Here is a 15,507-nt window from a genome sequence, read left to right on the forward strand (position 1 = left end):
TTTCCAAGAGAAAAGAAAAGCATCATTGTTTCCTCTTCAAAATGCCTTCTCAGCCATGTTTCCATCTCTCCCCTCTATCTGGAAAGGCGCAGGGGGCTGTGGCATTTCGTGCAAGTTGAACGTTACCTTCTCGGAAATCATTTCATCTCGGAGTTGGTCTAGTGATTTCTGCTTTTTACTTTCTAGTCCCTGTCACCCCATATACTCCACTTAAAAAGAAAAGTTGTAAAAAATGAAGGGATATAACTTATTTTTGTTCATTCTTCAAAAGGGCTCATCTAGGTTAGGTAAAGAAGGAACACTGGCACACCTATATGTAGGGAGGGGTGTCCAAGAAAGTCACATATGCATTGTAAGTGGCTTCTGCTATTATAGCATTTTAAAATCCAAAGACCAAATTTTGTGGAAAATAATAAAAATAAACTCTCCTTCAAATTTCTAAGTAAAATAAATTAAGTATTAGAATAACCAGATAGTAGTTAAATGCATTTTCTTCTTTCAAAGCTTCCCCTTTCTTAAGAGAATTGAGATTTAATTATAGTTATTTTGGTACAAGCAAGTTATTCTGCTCCTGTCTCACGCCCCAGGAGATTGCCCCTGACATACCTGTACTACAGGTGGGAAAATTCAAGAGTAACTTCAACCCTTACTAGGAAAATTTGAGCCTCAGTTGTCGAACTTTGGTTTGCATAAAAATCAACTGGGGAGCTTATTAAAATGCATATATGCATTGCCCACTGACACAGATAATCGGTTGGTGAAGGCCTGGGGCAGGGTGGGAACCAGGTTGGGGGGCAAACAATGGTGGGGACAAAGAGGGGACTCTCAACAATAAAGATAAAAAAAATTCAGAACCATAGGCTCAGTAGAGTGCAGTAGCTCTCTGAAAAAATATGCATAAGTGTGTATATATATATATTTTTATTAATATAAAATTTACACATAATAAAATATATAACACTGTTTATTATAAATTACATATAGCCAATTGAATATCACAGAATTAAAAAAAATTTTGCTAAGTTTGGAGCTGATGAGTGAGTAACAAGAATGTTTGTTGTTATTCTTGTTTATTGAAACAACAAAGACATATGTTGGAACTGCACTTGCTCATCACTGATGTGAGCAGAATCTTTGCTGTATTGGATAGCAGTTTTTAAATACTTGAAGAATAGCTCCTCAATTTTTTGGCTATTCATAATAATGTGCATTACTAACATCTTTTCCATCATCTTCTTAAATCTAAACAACCAGCAAAATAATTTATCAAGCAATGATTTGTAAAATCTGTCAATTTCCATGGTGTCAGTTTTCCCACCCTGGTTGATTTCAAGCTACCAATGTGACATCACTGAACACTGGGTTGGGAAGAGACGAGCAGTTAACACATCACTTTTTAGTATTTCCACCATAGAGATACAATAGACATAAAACCCCTCAAGAGCATAGATAACAGTAAACTGTAAAATAATTAATGATTTTTAATGTACTCATCGCCTTTATTTTTAATGATGGCTACAAGTGACAAGCCACTCAGTGTGGTGACTGGGGAAGGGTGGAGGTGGAAGAGGGTATATGGGGATAAATGGTGAGGGGGGAAATAATAAACTAAAATAAAGGGAAAAAAACCAATCAGCTCATAAAGGACATGAAAATTAATAATTGGCTCTTGTGAGTCAGTATGAGCCAGTTCCCGTACACCACTGCCTAGACTCTATTTTTTGTGCATCTAATTCAGTGGGTTTGTTGGAACCAGCAATTCTCATTTTAAAAAGCACCCAAGGAAGTTCTGGTGCAGGTAGTCCTCAGATCAGATACTGAGAAATCCTGACCTACACTATGTACTTTCGAGGTAATTCTGCCCAGACCTTCTAGCTAATTCAAATCCTTTAATGAAACAATAAAAGGAGTTTCTCTGTTCAAGTAAACACTGGGCAAAAATTTACAAGTATGAAAACATCTAATGCAGGTAACAATATGGGGCTCGCTCATTTATTGTAGATTGCAAACTGGAAAAACTGTTTTGTTGGGTCTGGTGGAATCCGTTAAGGTTTAAATACTTCATGACCCAAAAATCTCATTTCTAGAAATCTACCCTGCAGTGGCAATACATGGTTACCTAAAATATTTCTAACACTAATGTTCACTGCGACATTGCTTGTAATAGCAAAACACCAGAACTTAAAAGTCTTTAATAGGGAATAGAATATATAAATTGTAGTATATCCGCACAACAGAATACTAGGCAGCCATTATAAATAATGAAAGAACTTTACATGTGCTGCCTCAGAAATATGCCCAGGGTGCATTATTAAATTAAAAATAGCAGCAGATGTAGATCTGTGGAGAGTGTGACTGATCTTTGTCCAAAAGAGAAAAAAGTGCTTATATACACATCTATGGTTTCTGTGTGTATAGAGAAATGTTGGGATAAGCATATGAAAAGCTAGCAGACATAAGTGGTAGTTACCTAGAGGTGGTGGTGGGTGGGAAAGGGATGTGGGATTAAAGAGGGTATTATATATTTTTTCTTTTAAATCCACATACCTTTTCTTCAATATCTTTATTGAGATATAATTCACACATCATACAATTCACCTCTTTAAAGTGCACAATTCAATCGTTTTTATTATATACACCAACATGTGCAACCATCACTTCATGTTATAGATTTTTAAAACAGTAAGATACTGTGAGTGATTTTTTTACTTTTCCTTTTAATATTTTTCTGTACTTTCCAAAAGATGAAAAATAAAATTTGAGAGAGATTATTTTAATGGGAAAATATTCAAATTTATCCAGAGTCCTCCAATCTGTTAGTATTTTAATAACTCATGTATTAAGGAATAGATTTCTTTGTTCTAACTCTAGAACTATTTGCAATTCTGAAATCTGAAAAGCCTAAAGTTTTTTCATAATAAAGTTTGACAGCAAAATTTGATCTGAATGAATGTGATGCTTTTATGGTCTTTATTTACCCATTATAGTGTGACTATTTGAACATTCCACTATAGGTATATTAGTGTATTTGATTAGAGATGGTGCCTCAGACACCCAAAGGTGATATAATGTAATATATAAATTATGCACTTGAGGACTTTCAAAAAAGTTTTAAGTTGTTAATACTAAACCACATCTGGCCCAAAGCATTTAAATAAAAGTTTGTATCCCCATATTAAGGAATAGGAGAGAAATAGGAAGTGGGAGTCTGGGAGGGAAGAAAGGAGACTTGCTGAGTGGCACAGGTACCATATGAATGGCCTTGGGAGAGGAAAGGGAAACAGGTAACGTGCACCCTTCCTGGAAACACGTTTCTGTATTCACTGAGGATGAGGCTTGTTTAAGCAGGTGGCTGTCCCTGGTGTTGAGAACTTGGAAACATGTGTGCCCTAGAATGAAAGATCATGGTGAGACTAACCTGCCTTATGCTGGAAGGAGTGGGAGGAGACTGGGCTTGCTGGAACTCATGCATGTCAGGGTCCTATTCAGGGAAGGCAGGCTGAGTAGAAAGGTGGCACCTATGTCTCCCTGTCACTGTAGAGACTCAATGGCTTACAGGCATCTCCCTGGGGGTGGGGAAGCTTTAACGCCACCATCCATATTTGCAGTTTCAAAGGAAATTGTTAAATATGAAAATTAATCCAGAGCACTTGAAAACACATGGGTTTAAATGCTCTGATCCATAATGCCCCTCACTTTGCAGAGGAGTAAAAGCAGCCTTGTGCATCTCGCTAGAAAGCACGCAGAGGGAACCTACTAGGACAGATTTAGAGATAACAGCGGGAGCAATGGGGAGCAATCTTCCACCCAGTTTCCTGCTATCTCAGCAATCAAGTAGCAAGGAGTCAAGAGCACTCTAATGCTTACCCTGAAGTCACAGGGGTCTGCTTTATCCTGGAATGAAACAATTTTAAGTGTAGTTGCCCTGCCACTGATCTATGCTCCATCTTGTTCAAAAACGCATTAGCAAGGGATTTTTCCTGGGTTCACAATTTCAAAGCTTTTTCCAATAGCTTCCTGGCTGTAGTCTTGCAAGGCAGACATGCAGTGGAATCAGAATTCCTCTGGAGTCCTCTGTTCTCTCCTGCCACTGTCTGCAGGCCCTCAGGCTCCTTCTACTACTCGCTCAGCTGCGGCGAGCTGGGAAGTCCCGCTGTGGAAGTGCCTGAGTGTGGAGTGTGCACACACCAACGCGTGCTCCAAGTCCAGGGACACCCACCTGTCTGGAACTAAGCCACTGAGAAGCCAGGATGGAACAGCACAGAGAGGGCAAGAATTCAAATCTGAAAGTCACCAAGTCCACGCACTAGTGTTCCCCAAGATTTCATTCAAAAAGCTCCCTTTATTGGCTTCAATTAGGACTCTGCTTAATGATAAACTCAGCTACCTAGACTCCACATCTAAAGCGTCCATTTAGAACAAGGGAGAAGGGTGCCTGTAGGAAATAACCTGGCACCATGAATCTCTTTCTCAACTCCAGGTGGCCGTGCCTGCCTTTCAACCCCTCTCTCACTGCCCCAAGTGTGTACTGACTCATGTGATTACAGTTATTGTTTTATTTGCTCCCATTGGATGGTGAGCTACAAAAGGCAGAATCTGTTCTTACTCATTTTTGCCCCCCTCCATGTAGTGCTCTGTTTGAATTAAAATGAGGTGAAGTGTTCGCTTGACAACAGAGGAAGCTATAGAAAATATAGAAAAGCAGATAGAAACAGGCAGCAAGCCCAGTAACATGGAAAGACTTATCTACTCCTAAAATTTTGAGGGAAATCATTGTGCAGTAGTTGATATTCAGAATGGCATCCCAAAACTATGAAGAGAAGAGGGGTAGGAGATGAAGAGGTCAGCTAACATTCATTGCCAGTCTGCTCTATGCTGGGCACGGCTGTAGGCGTTTAATATACACCAACTATTTTAATTTCATAAAGCACATACTATATTTGAAAAAGATTCCTGTCCAAAATGTTTTGAAGTTATAGTACTTAAAGAGTTAAAACGTTAGCTTTCTGGAAAACTTGGCCATTGATAATGGTTCATTGTTAAAGGGTTCAAACTAGAATGTCATGATGTAATTTTAACTACTATAACCCCAGGAATTTGGAGATGAAGCTTCTTAGAGCTCACATAAAGGAGAGCTGAAAACAATCCCCAGATATCATTCCTCTCATTAAGAATATAAGTATTAAACACCCAATCTAAGGGAAACAAATCTTGCAGCTATTTACGCCTAGGAACATGCTAAAATGGATGTGTGTGTGTGGGGGGGGGGGGGTCTATGTCCTTCATGAGGTATACCTGCTAGTTTTCCTATATGTAACCAAGAGTTTAAGGGCAATAAGCAGCTTGGAAATGTTGTCAACCCAAAGAGAATCAGAGCTTATGCACATGGGAATTTTAAGAATATCAATTCCAACTTCAGTTGGTGGTGTGGGGTTTTCCAGTTTGGGAAATGAGTTACTGTTGGAGACCAGTAAGCTAATAATGCCAGGCGCTCTGGAAAGCAGAGGCCTGTTTTCTTAAGATTGCCCTGGGCCAAACATCCCGAAGAAACGTGGCAAAATTCTACAGCAATCTCAGGAGAATTGTCTCTTTGGAAGAAGACTTTACTGAAAAAATGTAGAAAGAAAAAAAAACAAAAAAGACCAGGAGGAATCTCTAGTTCTCATTTTCTAATCTCCTTAAGTGCAGAGACTTGATCTCATAATTTCTTTGTATAACTGAACTAAGAATAACAAAACTGCTGTGGAGAACAGGACATAGACCATGACTAGGAAACTTCTACTGGTGATGTGACAGATGTGAACACAGTTCTGTGTCTAAACATAACCAGAAATTACAACACCCTTAAAAAGTAACCAACGTATACTTGTTTTAAATTTTTTTTGTTTAAAATATTACAGATGTCCCTTTTTCTCCCCAATGACCCATTCCCCAAAGTACTCTTCATACTATGAGCAACTATGACAACTATGCATTTAGGGGAATTTATGTCCCCTTGAAGCCTCTTACAGGAGCTATAATGATACTAGTTAACATTTATTGAGTACTTACCAGGTACCTTTAAATGAACCATTATGATCCTACTCTACAGACAAGGTGGGCAGGGAGGTTTAGAAACTTGGTGTGGGTAACAAAACCAGCAACTGCCATTGCCAGGCCATCTGGTCTGAGCTCAATCACCTAACCCCTGTACTATGCTATTGCCTATATGGACTCTCATTTCTAATTAGATTACATTCTGTTTCCCACAGAATATTAATTTATAGAAAACCTACATTTAAAAAGAGAACTCACGCTGGCCTTCCAGAGCCCCAATTATGGCTCACCTTGGCCTCCTGGAGCCCCAATCCTTTCTTCATAAAGCTAGTAGCATTTCCATGCCCTCAGGCCTAGGACTGAAGTTAAAATCTGATCAGGTTACTGCTTGGCTAATAAGCACTCTGAGTGCCTTCAGAATAAAGTCCTAACAAAAATCTTTATGTTCTGGTCCCCATCTTTCATCTCTCTTCTTTGCATTTCACACCCCAGTAACGTTAAATTACCATGAGTTCCTTGTGGACATGTCAGTTTTTGCTCTTCTGTGCCTATGCACATGCTTTTACCTTTGTCTGGATTGTGTCTTCCCCTTCCCCGTCTCCTAGGGGACTCCTGATCATTCAAATCCTTGCCCTGGTTCCATCTTCTAATAAGCCTTTCACAGACGACATCTCCCTCTCCTTCCAGGCAGAACTATCCACTCTGCCTTTCCACAGCCTCCATATCTGGAATGCCTTTCTATTATTGCCTATAAACACCCTGTTTTTGTGTTTGTTTCTCCTGCTGGAATATACTAAATGCCTGCGGGCAGGAAGATTAGTATGCCCAGCACAGGTCTGACCCTATGATTGACCTGGCATTTAATGAAATTGGTTGCTTATAAATGTTTTTACAGCTTCACATTCTGGCAAATTCCAAAACAAACAAAAAACAAAACAAAACAAACATTGCATGTTATCCCACAGAACTCACACCCACTTGTTTCCTACCAATAGAGAGCACAGACCAAGCTTACCCAGTTGGCTTTAGGTTATATTCTCTCTAATACTGTGTCACATTCCAACAAATTTTAGAAAATATTTTACTTCCACTGTTGGTGCTTCACTCACCTGTCTAAAATCTCCCTGTGTGAAAAAATGCTCATAGCCTTACACCAAACATCTCCCTACTCTTCAAAAGAATGCAGCGATTTCCTCCCTCATAGTCTCAGTCTGCTTCTGATGGACAATTGATGTACTTAAGGCATCACCAATAGTTCAAATCTTCACTAACACTAATATGATTATATATGGCTCTATATACTACATATATATCACATACAATGTATTTTTAATCATCAGAAGATATGATGATAAAATTATTTTCCACTTCTAGGTGCATCTGGAAGGAAGTGTACAATCACAGTACAGAGACTTTTAAAAGTACAAGTCACTCCTTACATAAATCAAGTCAGGCTTGTAGAGATTTACATGAACTCTTCTTTGTCAGGAGAGGGTGGGTGGAAATGCAGCTCATTAACTGGCAGGTACTGGAGGACTTAGCATAGTGCTTCGACTTGTAGAATTAAAAATATGGTGTTTTAACATTCTGAAGGGGAAAAAATCCACACAATTCTATCTTTCATGCTTATTGACTGTTTCCTATTTTCCTTGTTCTTTATAATCCTTGGAAACATACAAGCATACATACAGTTTTATGTAATCTATATACAATTTTATGCTTAGCTATTTTTGTTGTTATAACATTTATTTAACTTGTCCCCTATTAAGGGATATTTGTTAACTTCTAGTTTTTCATATGAATAGTTAATGGTACATAAATAACTGTGGGTAGATAATTTTTTAAAACAAGAAAAAATCTCTTTCTTTAGGATAAAAGCCAAAAGCAAGATTTTAATGTTCTATATAAAATGTATATAATATAGTAAAGTTGCATTCCAAATACTGCACTAATTTATAAAGCTCCTCAAACTGTACCAGATTCATCCAAAGCCTAGTAGTACTGGGTTTTAGAATTCAACCTCTACTCACCCCTAATTTAATAAATCTAAAATGATCTCTCATTGTTTTAGTGAGATTTAACATTTTCCCATGTGTTTACTATTCTAAACCACATATAACTTAAGGCACAAGATACTATATAATACAACGGAATGAGTTACATGAACAAAACCTTTTTGTTTCTATTTTCATTATATTACAATAGAGTCTATGAATTACAACACTGGTAATCTTTCCACCTCATACCTTCTTTCATAAAAATGATCCTCAAAAAAGTGAAAAATAAAAGTTAAAAGTTTCTCATCAATCTTTTAAATATATTTCCATAGTAATAATTAATACTTTTTAATTACCCTTAAACAATTACAAATTCCTTTTTTTCTTTATATTGTTGACACTATTGCAGATATCCCCCATTTCCCCCCACTTTGCCCAGATCCACACAGCCCCCGCACCCCCTCCCCTGGTCTTCACCACACTATAGTCTGGGTGTATGGGCTATGTATGTGTGTTCTTTGGCTTATCTCTTTATCTTCTTTTATCCAGTCCCCCACCTCCCTCCTCTCTGACCTCTATCAGACTGTTCCATGTATCCATGCCTCTGGTTCTATTTTGTTTGTTTATTTTGTTTATCAGATTCCTCATATAAGTGAGATCATATGGTATTTGTCTTTCTCAGACAAATTTGTCTTTCTCTAGCTTATTTCGCTTAGCATAATAATCTCTAGGTCCAAATTCCTCATCAGTAATAAGTTAATTTAAATTAAATTATTACAGTAATATATTTTAAGAACTAGTAAATATCATCTATTTCCCTAGGGCATCAATGCGGTATCTGTTAGGAGGTATTACAAAGCTAAGAAGAATTAGGTTGAAAAGTAAAGTCTAGGGCTTCTATGGAGGGATATAGTGTGGAGAGAGGGGAGTATGAGTGGGTATGTTAGTTGTGGTGGTCAGGGAAAGCTTCCCTTCCTTGCCTTTTTAGAAAAAATTACAATTGTATTGTCAATGCTTTGGAAGTCAGTAGGCTTAGAGTCCGCCTGTTCCACTGATGCCAACACAGTACATTTTTAGAGCAGATAATTTCTGCCTTTGTTCCTTAAACACAAACATTAATTATTCCTTTGTCTTCAACAAAACCTTGTCTTAGCACTATAGATAGTTAGCAGTGTAAGACTAGGTTCTGTTTCCAAAATGAAAAGCTATTTCTGTATAACTCAAAGCATGTTTTTAATATAAAAAATTTTCTTTGGAAGTTGGATTCACAGGCTGGTCCACAGGAGCTTGCTTAATTGATAATATATCTGACTGAAGAACTAATTATAATTTTTCAATGACATAAAGGTATTTTTTCCAACATCTTTTTCCAGAGAAAGATGCATTTACTGCCCCTGTCTTGGATGCTGAGAACCTATGGGGCGTCGCAGCAAAGGCCCCGGACATTCACAGGCGGAGGTGGACACGTACTTCTAGACTTAGCCGTGGGACAGAAAGCCAATATGTCTGGAGGGGAAACTGTATCGGATTAATTAACAGAAATATAATGCTAAATTAGAGAGCGTGGGGAATATGCGTAAGTCAGCAAGACAGTATGGAAGCTGACAGCCAAGGAGAAGGCTGCTGAATATCTACACCCCCGCGAACGCCGGAGCGTGACCCTGGAGCGCAGGGGGCCTCTGACTAAGCAGCAGAAGGCAGAACAGGCACCGGTCCCGGCTGCCTTGGGCACGGGCCCCTTCCTCGGGTTAATGACTCTGTCATGAGAAAAGGAGCATTTCCGTGAACTGCGCAGGAAGCTCGGGGCGAGCGGCAGGTGTGCGGGGCAGCGCTCGGCAGCGCTGTCTGGGGGCGGGTGGTTTCTGCACGCGTGGGCACCGGGTGAGTTCGTGACGTGCAACGCGTGGACTGTGGACAAAGCGCTGCCACGAGCCGAGCGTCGGCGAGCCTCGCTGTTCCTGCAAAACTTGCTGACTCTCCCAAGGGCTTGCTTACAGAATTAAATAATTTACTAGTCCCTACACTTTCTGACAGTGCTGCTTGGAAGGAATCCCCTAACAGAAGCAGGCAGATGAGATAATACACTGGAAAGCCAAAGCACCCTGAAGTCAGCGCAGGAGAAAGCACAGCAAGGTGTGTAAGATAACACGCCCTTCAAAAGAAAAGTCATTTCCCCAGCAGTCCCGAATTAAAAGAAACAAAAGCAGTTGTTTCCTAGTGGGAAGACGGTGTGGTCAAGTCTTCATTTTATTATGTGGATAATAATATATATATTTTAAACAATATAGTACTGAAAGTTGTGCTGAGTTCCAATATTTTAAAACTTACCTCCGAATGCACTAATATCCCCATAGTGTACTTGCAGTACAAAGTATTTACTTCCAGTCTCTCCTCCAACTCGGAATCCAACACCTAAAGATTTACAGAAGATGATAAATTAATATTTTAGAAATGGAATTCTAAAACGGAGCTAATCTTGGGTTGCGGATCTGTGAAATCCAAAGGGAAATAAAATAGCATATCGCATATGAAATTATGTTACATGAAAATGAAAGTAAACGAGGCATTTACTGACAACTTCTAAGATAATCTATCAATCCTTCTCAAAGCTCTGATAGCATTTTATACACAGTACCCTCTTTCTTTTGAAAGAAACGCAATAAAGCAAAACAAATTCTGTCCTTGATTATATAACTGACATCTGACTTTGTATATATTCATATGTGTTTTTATTTTCTGACTGAATATAGGAAATAGACTTCTTAGAGCATCTCGAAGGAATTACTTTTCTTTCCATATGAAAACAGGAATCTGCCAAAATGACACTGCGGAAACCATTACCAAGTAGCTTACAAACTCTAGTATGCCAAGAAATTTTTGGACTCTGAAGGGTTCCTAACAGTCTTACTATTAGTAGAGTTTGCTAAAAATTACCTACAGAGAAAATACTGAGAAGTAGAGAAATTTCTTTTTCTATCTGCTCTACTTGTGGGTCTTTAAAATGTCAACATATTCATGACTGGCCCCCTTATTAATTTCCAAACTTGCTTGGCAATGGCTGCCTGGTTAACCACAGAGACGATCCTGAGGCTCATTTGAAGCAAAGCAAAACAGACGTCACTTAGAGCTGACATGAGTTAGGCAGGTCAGAGAGCAGCGTGTGCTTCCCAAGCCGCTGTCCCCTAACCCTGCCAGCCCTACTTGGTAACAGAACTGCATATCCACTTTGATACTAAGAAAGATTCAGGTAATAAAACAGAGTCTAGTAATTCGCTCACACACTGGAAGCTGCAAACAGTATTTAGAGGTGAAGTCAGAAAGCCAGCTGAGGTTTGGCATCACACTCAATGCCCAGGTTCCAGGACTATAAAAAAAACCTGTTTGCTGAAATGGCAGTTTATTTCATTCCTAGCTCTCCTGGCTCATGAAATGCTCCTGCTGGCAAAACCAATGTGCCCGAGGCCAAAGGTGGCCTGAGGTGAACTTGGTTGTTTTCTATCTTCACTGTCATCTGGGCAAATTTCTTAACCAAAGAGAAGTGGAGAGAGAGTAGCTATCTAAATGAAACCTTTTCAGTACGAAGCAGGCAATACAGGTCCTTTTTTAGTGTGAAACTGCAGGACGGAACATTGTCAACAACTGTCGGAAGGGGCATACAATAAAAAGTGCTTTGGAATCAGAAATTAAGCAGTGACTACAAGACCATCCAAGAGGCCTCAGACGTACCTTTGGGGAGTCTGGTAGGGGGCGCATTTCTTGCCCAGGCATACAGAATGTTGGCTTCATCTGTACAGGTCCCTTCATCACAAAACCTGAAAGAAAGAAAAAAGTAGCTATAAACGAAGGTTCAAGTAGTAAAATGCATTAAGTCACTCACCATGGTGGGGAGGGATAGGGGAAAATGTATGAAAACAAAGTAAAGTACTATTATCACTGTAGTCACATCAGCTTTAAGATCCTAATGAAGACTGCAGCAAAGAGTATTTTTCAGTGTGAAAAGAAAGCACATATAAAAGATTTGTTTATTGCCCAGTGTAAAACAACCCTGTGAGACAGACATACAATTTCTAATTCAATATGTTCATTTGTGGAACGTACACGATATAATCAGGTAGAAAAATAAGCATCACATAGAGAGTCTGAATAAACCAAAGCTAATGCACAGGAAGTTTAGAAGTGGATTAAAAGAAACGGAACACCTTTCTCCTTTGGGGACCAGTGTTATTGATAGGTCTTTAGCTGTTGCAACAAACAGTATGCAGTGCCTATGCTTAGTACGGTGAACATCCACGCATGCACCACTTAAAGGGCTCTTGGTGTTTAGATATATATATATATACACACACATATCTATATATGATTTTGTTTAAGTTTATGAATACTGGTGCGTCACTTACAAGTTGTTTCATGTTGTGCAAGTCCCTGTATCTCAGAGAGCCTCAGTTTTCTCTCTTGTAAAACAGAGATTCTTGTACTTACCTCACAGAGTTACTCAGCAAGTCAACTGAGTGAAAGCACTTTATACACCTCAAAGTATAATACTGGGGAATGCATCATCTAACAAAACGTTCACGTTATCTAAGATTCACTGTTGAGAGGCAGGGTTGGATGGTGGAAGGAGCAGAGGCAGAAAGGCATCTGGAGCCGAATCCCACAATCTCCCTCACAGCTGCGTATCTTGAGCATGTCTATCAGCCCGAGGAGGCCTGTACAGAAACCTGCCCGGTGGGGCTGTGACGGTGATGCGTGCAGGGCACCCAGTAAGGTAACCAGCACATCGGTACCTTCACTGGTGGACCCAATCTCATAAACGGTAAGCTGTCTGACCCCAAACCACACGGTTGTTTACCCCTCATTACACTATATCTCTTAGTTTGTTCTGTTACAGAATTAGATTTGTTCAAAACACCATTAGGTGACATATTTATGCTGTCTTTATATTGTGTTTTGAGAAATTAGCACCAAACAAGGTCAGAATCAGGAGTTTAGGCAGATCTGAAAGGTTTGAGGACGATCATGCATAAGAGCAAACACGGCTGCTCGGGCAGGAGGCTGGCTCACAGAGGAGAAAACGTGCACTGCCCTTGGCCTGGAGGGGACGGAAGGGCAGACCGTGGCCACTTCCTAAAGAGGTCAGAAACTGGGGCTAGAAACCTGGAGAAGAGCCAGGTCACAAATAAGAAAACCACTGGTGAGAAGTACCTTCATATTCACAGGAAGGGACTCCTAACATGTTTCCTGCTTATAGCCAGAAATGGGGTGAAGCACAGGCCGTAAGTACAGACAACTGTTACCTGTCTCAGTGAAGGCGGGGAGGGACCCGGGACCAGGATGTCTCCGGAAGGTCACCTTCGGCAAAAATTCTTGCTTCTATAAATCAGGCTGCAGAAAGAAACTGGGTAATGTGCCATGTGAAACACATCAACCAGTGGTTTCTTACTGGTCACTGTCAAGAACAATATACTTGTGGTGAAGGATCATTACCTTACCACGTGAGACTTGTGCATTGGAACAAATGTCTGTGACGTCCTTGTGCCAAGTGTACTAAAAGGCTGAGGGTCCTGGACAGTGCACAGAAGCACTTGGCCTCAGGCTATAATGGTTTAAAAAATGAGATTGTCAGATGTGATGAACTTTGTATCTCGCTGCTGTCAGCTACTGAAACTTAAAGATCTGTGTGACAATTTTCATAGCTTTCAACAAAAGACCATAAAGGTACAGTGTCTCACATCCATGTGATGACAGTCTTAGGTTAAACAAGATAATTATTTCCTCTGCTGCTATGTGTGTGACTAGTAAGAACCAGAAGGAAATATAATAGAGAAGACTGGTTTAGTAAATTTTTCTAAGTGACATACTTGATTATGTCACTTGCTGGCACAAAATCTTTCAAATGCTTCCCAAGAATAACATCAAAACAAAACCCAAACATTGTAGCATGAGGCCTTTCGTGATCTGGGACACTGTTACAGCTCCAGAAAAAAATAAAAACTTTTTGGTCATGCCAAGTGGCTGCCAGATCCCTAATCCCTGTCTTCTCCACTGCTCCCTTTGCCTGGAGAACCCCTTCCCTAGCTCTCTGCCTGACAAACCTGTCCTACTCACCTTCTCTTGCAAGACTCTGCTCAAATCTCCCGCCTCAGGGAAGCTTTCTCTGATCCCACCCCACCCAACTTCGTTCTTGAACCACAGCGCTCATCCTGAGGATCGGCTCATGTATCTCCTCTTCAACCAGGCTGTGCACACTGAAGGCTGGCGTCAGAACTTTCGGGCTGTGCTCCCAACACTTACAACCCTGCCTGACATTTAGTAACTATTCCAGAAATGTCTGCCGAAGTGAACTGCTAAGTATGATTTTAAGTTTTCATATACAAATACTTAAAGAACTGAAGTGACCTAAATTGTATTGAAATGACAAGTATAAAATTTTTTTTAAAAAATTTAGTTAAGAAATTTTAACTGTAATATTAAATAATGATAAATTTGAATTACTGCTTGCCTGGTGTTTTTGTACAAACAAGCTTCTATTTATTCCCACAAGAACACTGCAAGTAGGTTACACTTTACAGCCGAATAAGCTCAGAGAGTGTGAATAACCGCTAAGGTCACACAGTCGAGCCACGATTCAAACCTCTGGCTGTCATACCGCCTTCTATTTCAATTTGTGAGAATGCTTTGTAGGCAGAGAAAGGTGTCCTATGAAGATAAGCTTTGGCGACTACTGTCACATCTGAGCTACGGCTGCAATTTGTGCATGAAATTCTAAACTCAAATTCTACACAAGTTCTTCTGACTTATCCGCAAAGAGACAATGATCTTCTATTTAGTTCTGTTATCAGTTCTGGTAAAAGAAGACCTTCAAAAGCAAAGTTTGGTTTGATTTTTAGAATCCTGTTTTATGATTTTTTTTTTTTTTTTAAAGAATGTGCACAACTCAAGGCTGAGTGAAGAATGACTTACTGGGATATTGAAACTAATCCTAAAATGTAATGAGTGACAGGACTGAGGAAGAGGGAAAACAAGAGGCTGAGAGCCATGGATTCTATAACGGAAGCCACAGGAGAGTGGCAGCGAGCGCCGGGATCAAATCCCTCCACCTCTTCGTTCCCAGATTTCCATTTCCCATTTTAAATGACCATAGATAGCATCATATTTTCTCCACAGAAAAATACCAACAAGAAAAAGGTGATACTGCATATTTTGGCTCTCCAAAAACGGTCCTCCCAAAGCAGGATTTTTACTGTCCTTGTTAATAAGAAGAGTCTTAAGGTTAGGAAGCAATGTAACCAACCCTTGATCAATGGCTGTTGTAATTTCAGGCCTCATCAACCAGGCTCCTTATTCTTATAGCAGCTTCTCCTAAAGGCTCCTCCAGATTAAGCCAATTAATTGTGAAAAGATTCACATAGCTCCCTTGTGGCTTCCTAGCATTCATTGCAGAAATGATGAGAATTACCATTTGAAAATAAAACCA

At 39.7% G+C, this 15,507-nt stretch overlaps 1 protein-coding gene across 13 annotated transcripts in view; it reads right to left on the reverse strand.

The window, feature by feature from the left end:
* The window catches only part of PAM (peptidylglycine alpha-amidating monooxygenase), a 262,191-nt gene that overhangs the window by 80,376 nt on the left and 166,308 nt on the right, over positions 1 to 15,507 (reverse strand). For all 13 annotated transcript variants that reach the window (XM_081132109.1, XM_081132114.1, XM_081132121.1 and 10 more), the window contains 2 exons: positions 11,760 to 11,845; positions 10,362 to 10,445 (listed from right to left, as the gene is read on the reverse strand). In XM_081132109.1, coding sequence (XP_080988235.1) covers positions 10,362 to 10,445; positions 11,760 to 11,845 — 170 coding nt within the window. The remainder of the gene's footprint in view (positions 1 to 10,361; positions 10,446 to 11,759; positions 11,846 to 15,507) is intronic.

This window comes from Miniopterus schreibersii (assembly GCF_964146895.1).
Source record: "Miniopterus schreibersii genome assembly, chromosome: 3".
NCBI classification, from domain to species: Eukaryota; Metazoa; Chordata; class Mammalia; order Chiroptera; family Miniopteridae; genus Miniopterus; species Miniopterus schreibersii.